At 27.6% G+C, this 16,041-nt stretch overlaps 1 protein-coding gene across 2 annotated transcripts in view; it reads left to right on the top strand.

Moving 5' to 3' along the window:
• Positions 1-16,041, top strand: part of LOC107449669 (uncharacterized) — a 50,948-nt gene that overhangs the window by 27,502 nt on the left and 7,405 nt on the right. For both annotated transcript variants that reach the window (XM_043048971.3, XM_071179646.2), the window contains exons 10-19: positions 1,422-1,619; positions 3,287-3,358; positions 5,515-5,583; positions 6,255-6,418; positions 7,825-7,927; positions 11,317-11,472; positions 12,518-12,617; positions 12,838-12,968; positions 14,010-14,132; positions 15,320-15,379. In XM_043048971.3, coding sequence (XP_042904905.2) covers positions 1,422-1,619; positions 3,287-3,358; positions 5,515-5,583; positions 6,255-6,418; positions 7,825-7,927; positions 11,317-11,472; positions 12,518-12,617; positions 12,838-12,968; positions 14,010-14,132; positions 15,320-15,379 — 1,176 coding nt within the window. The remainder of the gene's footprint in view (positions 1-1,421; positions 1,620-3,286; positions 3,359-5,514; positions 5,584-6,254; positions 6,419-7,824; positions 7,928-11,316; positions 11,473-12,517; positions 12,618-12,837; positions 12,969-14,009; positions 14,133-15,319; positions 15,380-16,041) is intronic.

The raw sequence follows: 16,041 nt of genomic DNA, 5'->3' as shown, positions 1-16,041 counted from the left end.
GGTATCTTGTGGGACCTTTGCTGCCACACTTTCGCAGCCTATGTACAAAAATTCAACATTCTATTATTTGTAAAATTTATTCTTTGCCTAAAACTTTTTTGCTTTTGTGTGTACATCTGAATGAGGAATCATTTCTTTATATTAGGGTTGTATGGAATATTCGGTCACTATTTGGTATTCACCCCTTTTGCCTAATATTCGGGCAACCAAATATTGGGCAAAATATTATTTGAAAAATTATTTTTCTATGAAGTTTGTTTGGAGGAAATTTAATTAAGAATAAGCATATTTGTTGAGTTCTAAAACTTGTTAACTTATGTTCTGAAAGACGCACAGAAAAACGAAATTTGAAGAATCGGAGCTAAATTACTTAATACTGAACGATGAGTTTTGTAATGCTGATTATTTTTTTTTGTAATTATATTCAGGCAAGTCAATTTTATTGTTTTTGCAATACTTTATGTTTTAAAGATTGAGAAATTTTTTTTGTTTCATTTATACTTGTTTTTCTGTTTTAACTAAAGCAATTCATGTTCACAGAGCTTTTCTAATAGACTTTATTTTTTTTTGTTGTCACCTTTTTCTTGTATGGTAGGATAGATAACTAGTAACATAGAAAACTGTAATTCTCAACAATAAAGTTATATTTCAGAGCTAAGAAATTTTTTTTTCAGTTTCTCTTTTGATTTTTTTATTATTAACTTTTCTTTCCATCATCATTTTTATTCTGACAGCATTTTTTAAAGAGCGTTTCTATTGAACATTATTCTTTTATTGTCACTTTTTTCTAAAATACAGCAATATGAAAAAGTTAGATTAGGATTTCAAGTATTAAATCTTTTGTTTAAAAATTAAGAACGATTTTTTATAGTCTATGATGATCTCTTTAAGCAGTTCAAATATGTAACTTTTCAACAAAAGAAAAAAAAGGGTAAAATATTAAACCTGTGTCAAATAATAAGCTGATCAAATATTAGGGGCACTGGAAAGTAATGTCGTTTCGGTGCATTTGATATTCGTTATCAAGATTTTATTTTTAATCAATAATGTATTCACCCTCGTTAGCAACAATTTTTCAATGCTGGGTCGAAAATGAATCGCAATGGATCGAAAAAAAATGAATTGGTTTTTAAGACGAATACAAATTTCATCTTCAATTCAATAGCACTTGATTTGATCAACTTACATAGATTACCTAATACCATTTAGGTTTGGCACAGTCATAATTATTCCACCTCTCATGCCATTTGTGCTATGCGTAGTAAAATTGAATATAGCGAAACAAACTGCTCAAGGTATTTTAATTTAAAATATTCTATAGCAATTAGGAATTTTTTATGCTTTTTAAAATGGATAACATCCAAGAGGTTTTAAGTCATGTTTTTATGCGAATCTTAAAGTTATCTTTTTTGTTTTCATAGGCTAGTGCCAGGTGCAAGAGATTGGCCTTAAATCATTTCATGTTAAAACCTATTCAAAGGATACCTCAGTATCGATTATTGCTTCAAGAGTACTTACACCATTTGCCTGAAGAACATGTAGACTATCAGGATACTGTTGCAGCTCTACAAATTGTCAGTGAAGTTGCTACTCATGCTAATGATAGCATGAAGCATGGTGTAAGTTAACTTTTGTTCCTTGATTTATTTCAGAAATTTTATTAAAAATTGGCTGATATTTCTTAGAGCAATTAGTCATAATTTCAATTTCAAGTAAATTTCTAGACTTATCAAAAGAAAATTTTTTAGAGAATAATTTCACTCCTCTATTAATTTTTGATAAGTGAATTTTAAAACAGAGTTTACGCTTGTAAGTTATCTCCATTTTATAACACAGCTTTTTATAACTAAGATATATGTTATACAAAATCACAGTAGAATAATTGCTTGCTTATTTAGCTAATTGCAGGTAACTTAGACTAAGGTTTCTTAAAAAATTATTTACAAAATGTATGGAACGTAAATTTTTTGCATACTTTCTTTTGTTTTGACCATTTAACAGCATGTTAGAAATCCGAGAAGGTCATTGAATTGCTCTAAAATTGACTTTTCCGATTTCATTCAAAACAAAGTACTTAAAATATAACTAACTACAATAGCTTCAATAAAATAACTGCAACTGCTTTTGAAATCTCTCTCATATCTCTTTAAAAAGCACTTGCAGTTATTGGCTATGTTTGAGTAATAACAATTTCCTTAACCCTTTCGCGACGCAAAGCGCGAAAGCGCGCTTACCGCTGAGGCCGGCAGCCTCTCTAGCGTGTGTCTCCCCAGGGCCGGAGGGTTTTTCGATGTTAAGCCTAATTCCATGAAATTGCCGAAATATCAGCGCGTTGTTTAATATTCTTCTGTAGAGTATTTAAGTGACATATGCTTTATATATATTTCTATGGATACTTTATTTACTTAAGTTATTTCTTGTTTAAATGTATATTTTACACATTTTATTTTCATTATAGTGTCACTATCACTACTATCCGAATCTGTTTCAGAATCAATATCTGAAATATTTTGCATAATTTCCTCTGTTTCCAGCTCAGTCAAAATTTTTCGACGCTTCGACATTATAACGGTAAAAAGAAAAAAAAATTCAAGCCTACAAGATCTAATTATCCACTGAAAACTAATCCGAAAATCGAAGGTAGCGAGAGAAAAAAAAACTCCCTTGCTTACTGTAAATAAATATCACGTGCTAATTCAAAGAGCCCTCATAAAACATTCCCCCCCCTCCACTCCTTCCCCTAAAAACCACGTGACTGTACTTTCATCTTGAGTAGAAGGTCAAATCTACATGTATCTGAAACCATATTGACATACAATGCCATCTTTTGGAAGAAATTTCATTTTTTAAAACGTTCCGAAACGCTGGCACAAATAAGTGACGGTCGGGGGTGAACGAGAAAACTCTCTGACACGCGGGTGTGTCGGTCGGGAAGTGAGCGCGTTTCTTGCTGGCACATATATGTGACAGTCGGCTCGAAAGGGTTAATTCAGAATTCATTATAAAGATTATCACTTTCTCTACACTGATTAATTGATTTTCTGATGGATAATCTTTATTCAACAGCAAGGAAAAAAACTAACAATTTACGCAAAAATTTTACAAGTATTTTCACTCCCACTAAAGGTTGTAAGGAGTAAAATTCAAATCCCATGTATATTGTCAAACTCTAGTCTTAAATAGGTGCCTTATTTCTTGCTTTTTATTATTTAAAAATAACAAAGTCTTTATTTTATCTCTTTGATTACAAATCTTATTTACTTATTTGTTTTTATATTTTTTTCAGGATAATGCACAGAAGCTTATTTCTATACAAAACAGCATTATGGGACATAAAGAAATTATTAAACCTGGACGAGTATGTTATCTTAAAAATTTGCTTCTCTTATTTATGTCTCAATATTTTCGATACTATGAATAATTATTCTCTGTTTTATTTATTTATAGTTGAGATTTATTAAATTATGAGTTATTATTCAGTTTGTTTGCTGTAATTGTTAATATATAATTATAAAAAAATATTTGGAAGTTATTTTTCAAAATGTGGTTATTTGTACAAATGATATTATTTTTATTTGTGTATATGAAGAATTTAATTAATTTTTTTTATTTATATTTAATTTTTGTTAAAAGTTAGCATTCTATGCTGTTTTTTTATCCTGTTTTTTCTTTCCTCGATTTTGTTGGCAATATTTGTTTATTCAGATTCAATCTGTGAGTCTTTTAGTCTTGTATATTTTGGTGTATACATCAATCAAATTAAATAAAATAAGCTAAATTATGGTTTTTGAACAGGAACTGTTATAACTTTGAGAATGGTTATCGGTGAAAAATAATTCTTTATTAAGTAAGTTATTTTATTTTAAAGTTTGATGATAAATACTGATGCAATGGTTTGTAAATGCATATCCTATTAGTAGTTTATTTAATATATTGTTATTGAAAAAACGAAAAACAAAATTTTTAAAAATTTGATTTTTCTTTTTTATTGGCCTTCTACTTTAAAATAATTTCATAAAGATTATCTAAATATTAAATAAATAATCATTTATTGGTTGGATTCAAACCTATTATAAATTTCAAAAATCATTCCTGTTTTTTTTTTTTTTTTTTTTTTTTTTTTTAAAGAAGAAGAAACAAATAATGTCCAAACTCACAGATCCCCAGTGACCTTTAAATGGAACCCTAGGCTTCCGCAGAACTCCTTTTGGGAATCGCTGAATTAGGGTAAAAAGGCTCTGTTAATACTTCGAAGTTAGAAAATTAAATTAGTAATTTTTAAATTCAACATCTATTCAAAACAGTTTTGTTTCGATTTTAGTCCTCACATTAAAGGAATTACCAGAATTTCTTATGTTCCGTAGGTTTAAGGATCTATTTCAAAATTAACATTGTTTTTTAACTTTCCATCATTGCATAAAATGTAACAAAAGTTTGAGTTTTTTATCTAAAAAAAATTACTATAAAACATGAATAGTTATACAATTAAATTAGTAAGACAAACAAATGGTAAATTAAGAAGGTTTCTATAAAAATGTTTCTATAATAAAATATATATAAGTATGTATCTATATTGAAATATATATAAGTATGTTTCTATAATAAAATATATATATATATATATATATATATATATATATATATATATATATATATATATATATATATATATATATATATATATATATATATATATATATATATATATATATATATATATATATATATATATTATATAAAAAAAATTTCCATAATAAGAGTAGTTTATAATAATAGATGAACATTTCACATTTCTCTGTTTCAGTTTATAAGCACAAGAAGTTTTGAAATTCATAAAATAGTTAATGTGTCATTTCTGCAAACCCACCTATAGGTTGAGAACTCTTGTTTTAAGATAATATATCTATTTTAACACGTAAATCAAAATCTAGCAATTCGCTGGTACTAAATTTGGAACGCCTCAACTGGTTTAGTATACGTTCTTTGTATAGGTCAAAAATCAATATCATTCTGTTGGTTACAAAATGAGTTAGTTTCGCTTTATCAAATGCTTTATACCAGGTGTCCCCAAAAATGTACCACAATATGTAAAGTGAATTGAAGAAAACAGAACGAATATGAAATAGTACAGTTTGTTATGTTCTGTTTAAGAAACCAGAGCATCTATTTTCACAGAGTTTCAAAATTAATTACAAAGTTTACAGATAGTGCTGCTAGTGGGAAAAAATTATAAAACAATGGTTTGCAGAAACAATGTGGCGCAGTTTGAGAGCAAAATTATCAGATACTTATGGAATATTTCCAGTTTACTGCAGCATTTGACAGCAAACTTTGCAACTCATTTTCAAGCTCCATAAGAATAAATTTTTAGTTTCCTAAGGAGAATGCAGCAAACTGCACATTTCTATCTCCTATTTTTTCCTCAAACGAATTTCCGGAAAAAAAACTATTCTTTTTAGATTTTTTTGTTTTTGATTTTCTTCATGGAAGAATAAATTTATATATTTCTTTCAGTTATTTATTAAGGAAGGTGAATTGATGAAACTCTCACGAAAAGGAATGCAACCGAGGTGGTTTGTTTTAGTAAGTAAAATGTTGTTTAAAAGTTTTATTTAATTTAAAATTTCATTATTTAAAACAATTCTTTCTTTAGTTTGTATAATTTATAAAATTTTATTCTATAGAATAACTAAAATCTTGGGCAGTTTCACAAAAAATAAAATACTTTTTCATCTATAGAAATATAATTTAAAACACCCAAACATTCCTTGTTGAAAGCATTTAAGTGCTTCAGTGAAGTACATTTTTTTTCTAATTGAGACATGAAGTAAACAGTGTTTAAGCCATTTATATGTGTTTAGGAGGTTTTTGACGTAATTACATCACTCTCTTTTATATTGATAAGTTGTCAATTTTTTATTTTAGATGTTTGCTTTTTTATATAAACTTGTGGTTATCAAATACATCTTTTTTTTTCTTCAATTAAATGATAAGAATAAGTTCAATAAAAGTATTGGGAATAAGATTGGTTTAAAATTGTTCTTTCATTTTACTAGACGACAGCCATCACAAATGTAATTGTGGAAGGCAGCAGGTCTTGTTCTTTTATTATGTTTTCAAATGTGAAACATTATTTTTGTGTAAAATATATTTCTGCTAAAGTATTTACATTTATTATGTATGATCATAAATATTTGAAATTTAATTTCTTAGTTACATGAAAACATAGTCAGTTGTTTATTTTCTTCTTTCAGTTCAATGACCTTCTTTTATATCTAACACCTGTTCAGCAAGGGTTATACAGGGTTAATCATGAGTTGCCTCTCACTGGCATGAAAGTTGCCATTCCTATTCAGCAGGATTACCAAAACGAATTTAGCATCATCTCTGTGGCAAGATCTTTCACTTTGGCTGCTAGGTATGTTACCTTTTTTTACACACTTTTAGTTACTCCAACTGTTTATTTTATACCATTCTGTATTCAAAATTAAAATAAACTATGCAAAGTATTTCGCAATGATTGCCCTTTACATATGTTTATAGAATCCTTATGAAACTAAATGAAGTAGAAAAAGTCACATTATTGTCACTAACAATTCAACATGACATATGAATAACAACATGAATATCTCAAAAAGAGCAAAATATTTAAAATTTTTGTCCAATCCCTATTGTGGTTAATATGCTGCTTATTTGAGAATGAAGTTGAAGCTGCTTATTTGAGAATGAAGCTTAAAAGCAATTCCTAACTTAAGATGAATGCTTTCCTCTCCCACTAGACAAGCTTGTTTCTGATGCATGGTGCGTAGTGTTTTTAAAAAGTGCTTAAAGGTGCTTATTTTCTATTTTCGTTTTTTAAAAGCCCTTAAAGGTACTTTTTTCATCAAGTGTTTTTAAATAATGCTTAATTTTCCCTTTTCAAAAATGATTTATTTCTTAATCCTGTCAATTTTTGGCACGTATTATGCAAAAATGTGCTTTTCACATTGTTCTATTCAACATTTTCTCAATTCATTTAACCACAATCCATTTTGGTGTACAGCCTGTCCATATAGCGTATGAAAGCACCAATCATTTTACATGTTTGATGAAATGCTTGCGAGTCTGCATGTACGACTACTGAGCTGGGTTTGGTGAGATTATTGCAGTTGCATGTGCAACTCAGCTGCATTTTGCAAGATATTTACAATTTCTGGCTCATTTTCCTCCCTCTGATATCGAGCCAATAAATCTCTTGATTATTTTATAATGGCTAATATAATAAAAAAAAAAGTTCTTTGTCTGAATCTAGTTATTAACATGATCATGTAAAGTCTTTGTTACTGTATATAGTGCTAAAAAATATTTTTTGAGTGCTTAAAAAGTACTTAAAAGGTGCTTATTTTTGTTGCAAGATTTGGCTACGCACCCTGTAATGGTTTTAATTCCTTCTTTGCTTTCAATCTTAGTGCATTGTTGATCATTGGCAAGTTAATTTGCCATCTGTTAACAATGTTTGGGCATCAAATCAACTTATAGAATGTTTATTTTACTTTCATTTTCAATTACAAGATACTATGCCAGAGAATTAGCATAGTTTCTGTGTAAAATTACTGCTCGACAAAGTGTTAATAATCATTAGAAAGAGTTTCAGAATGTTTTTTTTTTCACTTCAATGGAACTTTCCATCTTATATATGATTATAATGAAGTTATTAGTAGCAAGTTTTTAACGTGCATTTATTAACGCTTTGAATTAATTTTATTTTCACAACATTTTATCACTGACTGAAAGTGTAAATAGTTTGTAATTATTTGTTTGATGAAAGAAAAATATTTTCTTTAGATCTCCGGAAGAAAGGCAAGAATGGATTATTGCATTGACAAAAGCCATTGAAGAAAATGCTTCCAAAAGAAGCACATTCACAAATACCAGGCTACAACAAAAAGTAATTACAAATTTCAATTCTTCTACATTTATTGACTGTCATTTAATGAATTTCAATGAAGTGTTTAATTATTGTAAATTTTTTAGAAAATTATTTAGGAATTAAAATAATTTTTCTTGTTAATTTACCTTTACTAAAACAACAGTTGCTGATTTATATACAAACCTGCAGTTTTGCATGTAGAAAGTCATAGATTTTTTTTTATCCTTTCAAATGAGATTGCAAGTAAAAAACCTCACTCCATTTTCTACTTAAAAATGGTCTCCTGGAAGAAAAGCCTCAGATTTATTTGCATTGAAGCACCCATCTACATAGAATTAGGTAGGAGACTATCTAGAATTGGATCAAAGAAAAAGTATCTTTCATACAATGGTTTTTTTTAAGTGGGAAATGAATGTAAACTAAAGTTCTTTCAAAGAAAGTATGAAAATTTCATGGCAGAAAAAATTAAAATATTAAAACTGCCAGTGGGTCAAAAGTAAATTGTTGACTATCATGTTAAATCTTGCTGAGAAGAATTTTTCTAAAAAATTTACTATAATAATTAATTTTTATTGTTTAAAATTATCCTTAGAAGCATGCAGAGTGTTGAACAAGATGGATGCATATAATCTTTATTTAAGAACTAGTGTTAATATCAATAGTTACTAATGAGGGACTATTTTACAATGTTTACAAGGAAATATGTTTATTTCGTAGCAAACATACGGGGGAAATTCTGGTTTTGAGTTGAAAAAGTAAGTTTCTCAGTTGCTTCATAAATTTTTTTCTTGCATCAAACCTTTCTGCTGGTTTTATAAAAACACATGTAAATAAATTATTATTTTACTATGCATATCATATATATCAAATTTTTTCACATTTTCCTTTTGTAATATACAAATGTGTTTTGCGTTATGAAATTTATTTTTAGGATTTTTATTTTTGATCAATTATAATTGTTTTTACATGCTTTGCAATTTTATTGAATAATATAATTTATATTTACTGTTGAAATGTTATAAACCATGTAAAAAAATAACTATAATTCATTGATAAATATACTGTAGAGTTCTGAAAATTAATGTGAAATAACTGAACCACTTTTAACTACAAAAACTTAAATTCTCTAAACGACAATATTCTTTTTATATTTTGTAAAAAATCACCTGAGATATTTAAATTCTTTATTTTAGTAGATTATAAAATTTTCGTAGTTCAAAGCAGTATTTTTAGCTGTGATAAAATGTAGTTATTTCCCTACTAATTTTAATTCCTAGCTAGGACTGGGCGATATTAGAAATTATATATCGTGATATATCGTCAGTTTTGCATCGCGATATAGCGATGTATCGCGATATAGTATTTTTGAATTTCATTTACTTTAAGGCACAGAAAGTCAGATTTCTATCAAGACTTCATACGCATATTGATTTAAATCAATTTATAAATTTGAAAATATATATGTTTTGCTAAAGAAAGATATTAAATAAATTGACTAAGATGTACAAATCTTACTTAAAATATTTATTGAAAAAAATGTGTGTAGATACAGAATGAAATATTTGCACTTCTTTATCGTTTATAAGGTATAAGCAGTCTTAATTTAAGCTAACCCCTAAAACACCCTTAATGAAAAAAAATATTGTTATTAAACAAAAGCTGATTTTAAAATTTCAAAACATATTTTAATTAAAATAAAAGTTAAATTGACTAAAAGCCGAAGTTTAAAATTAAAAATGTTCGAATTTTAAACTAAAACGTAAACATAAGATTTGTAATAATTTCTTAAAATTTTCGTTCTCTGAAAGATTTCTCAGTTTAAAAATAAAAAGGGAATTTTATAAAGATATCTAGCTGAAATTATTGAAAGAAAATTTAAAAAATTAAAAAAAAAGTTTGTTAAGAAATTCATTATACACTTAAAACAAAGTGTTAAAAATATATTTTTTTTTTAAAAAAAAGAAACTTTTTTTAACAAATCAATATTTGCTTGTACTATTATGCGTAAATAATTACAGAATTATTAAGTTCGATCGTAATGTTCAAATTCTGAATGAAGAAGTAAACACAAGTTTTGTTATATTTTCTAAAAATGATCACGCAAATAACAAAAGATTTCTTAGTTTAAAAATAAAAAAATAAATAAAAGTGAAATTTATCAATATATTTACCTAACAGCATAGAAACAAAATTTAAAAAATAAGTTCGTTAAAAAATTATTTGTATGCTTAAAACAAAGAGCTAAATAAATTTTAGAAAAAAATGCTTCTTAAACACTATTTTTATTATTATTTCATATAAATAATTAAATTAAATTAAATAATGACCGAATTATGAACGAAAAACAAAGTAAGGCAAAGTTTCTTAATTAAATTCTTAAAAATAAAAACAAAAGAATTGTGATATTCGGTAATATATTTAGCTAATTAACTAATAATATAAAACGAAAATTAAAAAAAAATAATGATTTTACTCTCTAATAAAACGAAGTAGTAATTGATAAAAAAAAAAAAAAAGAAATGAATAAAATTCGCAAACTTTTCAAATTCTTTTGAACAAATAAAGTTTATTGACTTATGTCCAAAAAATAAGTTTTGCTTTAACTTTATTTCTAAAAATAAAAACAACTCAAGATTTATAAATTTAAAATCAGTAATAGAAGCCCATTAAATTATTAGAAGTTTTATCCGAAAGGTTTTTAATAAATTAAAAGAAAGTAAAAAAATAACCTAACAAATTTATTTACTTTGTAATTTAATTCCTTATGGGTGCCTTAAATTAGATTTCCGATAATTTTCACATTTAAAAATATAAAAAAAGTTTTGTCAGAAAATAAATAAGAAACTTACCTAATTAATGAAGAAACTTTTCTTTAAAAATTCTTTTCAATAATAGATTGCGTTCAGAACAAGGTTACGACGGCGATCACGAAGTTAATCCCATTGAAAATAATCTACAAGAAACGATTTCAAATCGCGAAGGTGCGAAAACGAACATGTGATATAACGATATAAGGTCTCAAAAGTGATTCTGATTCTACCGCTCGTCAGTCAAGGCCGTCTCAACAAAACGAAACAATATCGTCTTCCACAGCGCGAGTTGGCATCGGAACGTAAGAGAAAGTCCTTGCGTGTATCGCTATATCGTCTTCTTCACTCGACAGCTTAAATCAGATTTCTGATGCATCGCTTGGAATGAAAGTTGCTGTATCGGTTTGCCGATATAGGCATTAAATCGATATGTCGCGATATATCGATTTATAGCCCAGTCCTATTCCTAGCATAACAATATCTAAATAAATAAATTTAAATTCCTTCAGCTTAATGCAGCATGTTGTTATCCAAGTTATTTTCTGAACTTGCTTTTGAGTAGTTCTAGAATGAAATACTTAATTCATATGATTTTAGACGCAAGATAAAGCTGCGGAAGATGATGAAGCAGAATTTGTTTTGGGGAGAAAAGCACCAGTATGGATTCCAGATTCTCGTGTCACTATGTGCCAACTATGTACAAGTGAATTCACTGTCACTTTTCGACGCCATCACTGTAGAGCTTGTGGAAAAGTAATTTATTCAATCTACTCAAATTTTTAAGGGGTAACACCTTTGTAATTGCCTACAAAAATGCGTATTTTAAGTAAATTTAGTGGTATAACATATGTTTATTTAAAATGATTTGTTAAAATAAATTTTGTAAAACTGTGTATGTGCATTGATGATATAAAATTGAAAGCATTTACTATTGGCAGACTCTATATATTATTAAATTTTTGTCTGATTTAGTTAGAAGTTTAATAATATGTATATCATTGTTGTAATTTAATGCAATGTTCAGAGTTATTGCATGCCAAGAAGAACCCATAATTGTAAGGGAATATTGCCTTTATTATGCCGAAACCTGTAAAAAATTCCTGTAACAAACACAATAAAACTATGAACAAAAATTAGACAATAAGGTAAAAAATAAAAATGTTTGCTTCTATTATAATTATATTTTGCAAAGATTTTATTGCAATGTGGTTAAAATTATTTTGTATTAAGTCAAATTATAATATATGTTTGTATAAAAAATAATATATCAATTCATGCTTCATATTTCATGAATAAACTTAACATGTAGAATAAATAAGAATGCTTTTTGATAAACATTTGCCATGTGTAATAAAGAAAAAGATTTCAAAATTTTGTTGCAGTTTTGTTTGAAATCCTTTCAAAATAGGTTTTCCCCCACTTTAAACCCTGAGGGAACCATGATTATTTAATAATTAAAAACTAGAAATGTAAAAATTTCTGAGGTCAATGGAAGCTACATTAATTTTCTATATGTAAATTGGTTGAAAATTTAAGATATCAAACCTGCAACTTAAAAAATGCTGTTATTAGAAAACTCTGAAATTTGTAGACTGTATCTTTGCAACATAGATTGAATCTTTGTCATTTATTTGAGTTTCAATTTATACTTTTAGCTTTTAGAAAACTGTTATGGAATAGGCATCTGATAAATATGTAGAAATGAAATAATTTCTGCTCTAGTATTTTATTTTTTAAGAATCAATTATAGTGTGACACAAAAAAAAATTTCTAATCGTAAATCTTGTTTCTGTTTCAGGTTATATGTTCAATTTGCTCAAGTAACCGCATATCACTACCTTATTTGGGGAATAGAATAGCGCGTGTTTGTGATGATTGTCATGTAAAATTAGGACCGGGTAAATATTTGATTTAGTTTTTTTAAATTTTAATTTTCTAACAAGGAAAACTTATTTTCTTTAACTTAAATGAGTTTTACATCAAAATATTCATTAAGTATCACAGAAAAAATATTTAATACTCTGATAATCAAAAGCTTTTTTTTTATCAAATTTTTAATTTAATGTCATTTTTGTTCCTCACAAACTATTTGGTTAGAAATGCATAATTATTCTGCAGGTTCTGGTACATGTACTGAATCAGCTGAAACTGATAGTGATAATCAACAAATTGCTGTTAAATCTCACCTCAGAACGGAACACAAACATGTTAAGAAAGGGAAACGCAATTTACCCAGTGTCTTGAAAGAGGTAAAATGTTTATAATATCTATATTTTAAAGTTTTTTAAGCACTGTGTTGTCAGTTACACGCTCAGTGTTGTCAGTTACACTTACACGTTCTAACACTTTAAATGTGACAAAAATTGTAGGGGCGCCATGATGGTTCAGGTGATAGAGCGTTGGTCTTCCAATGAGGTGAACCGGGTTCGAATCCCAGCTGGTCATTACGAATTTCGCATCCAGCTTGCACCAACTGCAGTGCTGACATAAAATATCCTCAGTTGTAGATGGATCATGGGTTAGAGTCCCCTTGCTGTCAGGCTAACCGTGGGAGATTCTCGTTGTCTTCCTCTCCATGTAACGCAAATGCGGGTTAGTTCCCTCAAAAAAGTGCTCCACGAAGACAAATTTATCCCAATACTGATCCAGGAGTTCCCATGCCTTCTGGATTGGGTTCAAAATTACAAGGCTACGGAGTTGGAAAATTAGTAGTCATAAACCCAAAAAATTGGGTCGGTTGTTCAATGATGGTTATAAAATAAAATAATTGTAGGGCAGGAAAAATAAATTATGATAAATCCCCTGGGATGCGTAATTTTCCTGTGCAGGAAGAAAAAAGAGCTGTAATAGATTTATGCAGGCAAACTTATAACCAAACTTTAAATACATGCAAAAAAAAAATTCTTCTTTATTAATAACTGAAGGAGAAAATTATAATAATTCTGAGAATCAAATTATATCATCGCTTTCCCTCGATGCAGGAGTGTCTTAATTGAAAGCTTTAATTGTTCAGATCTAACTCTTCTTGTTTTGTCCATCAATATATAGAATAATCATGAATGTGAATTTTATAGATGGGTAAGGAAGTAGAGAATTAATGTTTTAAATTGGGGTCCACTTTTAGCTAAAAGGGACCCAGAAAAATGTAAGTATCATTAGGACCCATAGTTACCAAAGTCTAGCGGAATCACTGGTTGCATATTTTCATTACTACTTTTTTGTATTTATATGATAATAATACTTTGCTTGAAATTGCTATCTTAAGTGAATTAATCTTTGTGTATATTAAGGTTTGTGCTAATGATCAAGGATCCACAATCAGTGGGTATTTGCAGAAAAAAGTCGGAAAGAGTTGGAAAAGGGAATGGTTTGTTATTAAAGACAAGGTTTTATATGAGTACAAAGCAAGTGAGGTATGTCTGATTTTTATTTCTAAGTACACCCTCCCTTTTAATTATGCGCTTAATGTGTATATTCTTACAGAAAAAGTTATTTATTTAATGGATTTAAAGTATATTACTTTTAATAAATTATTTTCCAGAGTTAGGTATGGTGTATTTTTGTCAAATATTGTACTTATTTTTTGTAGAATTATTATCAAAGTTTAACCCTGTCCCGTCCCCGTCAGGGGGCATCCGGAGAATACTGTAAACTCTAAGTGCACGCACATGACGTGACCTCTCAGTAAAAAAAAGGATTAAAAAAGGTAGGCTTGGTGGCGTTCCGTGGCAACACCAGAAGGCCTCAAAGAATTTAGTGAAATCTTAAAATTAACAATAGTAGTTACTCAGAAAATAGAATTTAGGAGTTTGAGTGTTCAAACATAATAGGCGAGGCATAAAAAAAAAACATTAAAAAAAGGTAACAAACATATTGTGATGATGAAAAGTACCAGAATTTGTCCAAAGCCCATAAAAACTGATACAATTTCAAAAAGAAGAGTTGCGGCGATATTTTTTGTAGAATAACAAGGATGAAATTTTTTTTTATTTCAAGTCTTTAATTTATGCAAATAGGTAGTTTGTTACAGGTTTACAAATCGTCATAAGTTGTGTTATGAAACGTTCCTACTATTCGATGTATAATTAACATTTTGTCTTTTAACATGTCTTGTAATAAATAATTCTACTTAGACAGTATGCCTTCTGTAAGTAAAAACACATCCTCCCCCCCCCCCAATTTTCTTACTTTAATTCTTTTGCAGCAGACTCTCTGTTACCTAGAATATAATGTTTTAGCATTTAACAGTATATCAGATTCATACTTTTGCATTATTAAACACAGGTCCCATAACCCAGGTACATTAATGATATTTCCTCTTTTTTTTTCCCTTTCAGTTTATTTGACTACCTTTAATATATGACGTAATATTGGTACCTTCCACAGAGTATATATGTTTGGTGCAATTTGACAAAATCTGTCTTTTGTTACATTAAACTTCTTTATAATAAACAATTAAGAACTAATTTATATCAAAAACTCGAACCAGCTTAAAATATTGATATTTATTTCATTGTGCGTTTTGCTTTTGTTATTTATTTTTTAAAACCTTTGCTAGAAATAAATAACTTTTAATTAATAGTTGCTACTTTTGTTTTAGGATGTGGCTGCTCTTAAAAGTTTACCTCTACTTGGTTATCAAATAGAATCTTTTTCTGAGGTAAAGAAATTATTAATATTGTTATTATTTAGGGTTGCTATTTTTTCATATTAAAGTGTAGAAAATCTTAAAGTCTGGTGATTTTTTTTATCAAGATAATTATTTCTTACATTTACACATTCATAATGCTGATTAGATAATTTGAAATAACACTTTGTTTAGAGTAGAATAAAACATGTATTACTCAAAAATAAATATCAGTATGTAGCTAAACTATTTATAGAAATTAATGGGGAAAAAAACAGAAAATTTTTCTGAAAAAATACTTTCTATTTAATCATAAAAAAAAAATTTAAATAGAGAATAACTATTAAGTCTGTCAGTCAGAAACTATAATTGGCATAAAAAAATATATATTAGGTATACATCTGAAAAAATTCTATATACATCTGAAAAAAAAATTCTATAACAATAAAAATTAAAGAATTAAAAATGAAAAATATTCTTAAATACTATTATTAAATACTATTATAAAATATTATTAATCATTCAAAATTTGCAGAAATTTTAAAATTCTACATAAAATAAAATAAATTCACACTTTAAAGAACGTTTTAGAAATGAAAACCTAGTGTTAAAAAAGGAGTTTCCAAGATAAAAAGCTGATGATAAATTCTCCACTTCTACAACTACATGTTAGAACATGTAATTATTTTTCATTT

Source organism: Parasteatoda tepidariorum, chromosome 1 (genome assembly GCF_982258835.1).
Source record: "Parasteatoda tepidariorum strain Cologne lab strain chromosome 1, Ptep-v5.0, whole genome shotgun sequence".
NCBI lineage: Eukaryota > Metazoa > Arthropoda > Arachnida > Araneae > Theridiidae > Parasteatoda > Parasteatoda tepidariorum.
Note: the sequence above shows the minus strand (reverse complement) of the source record. Positions and strands in the feature narration are given on the sequence as shown.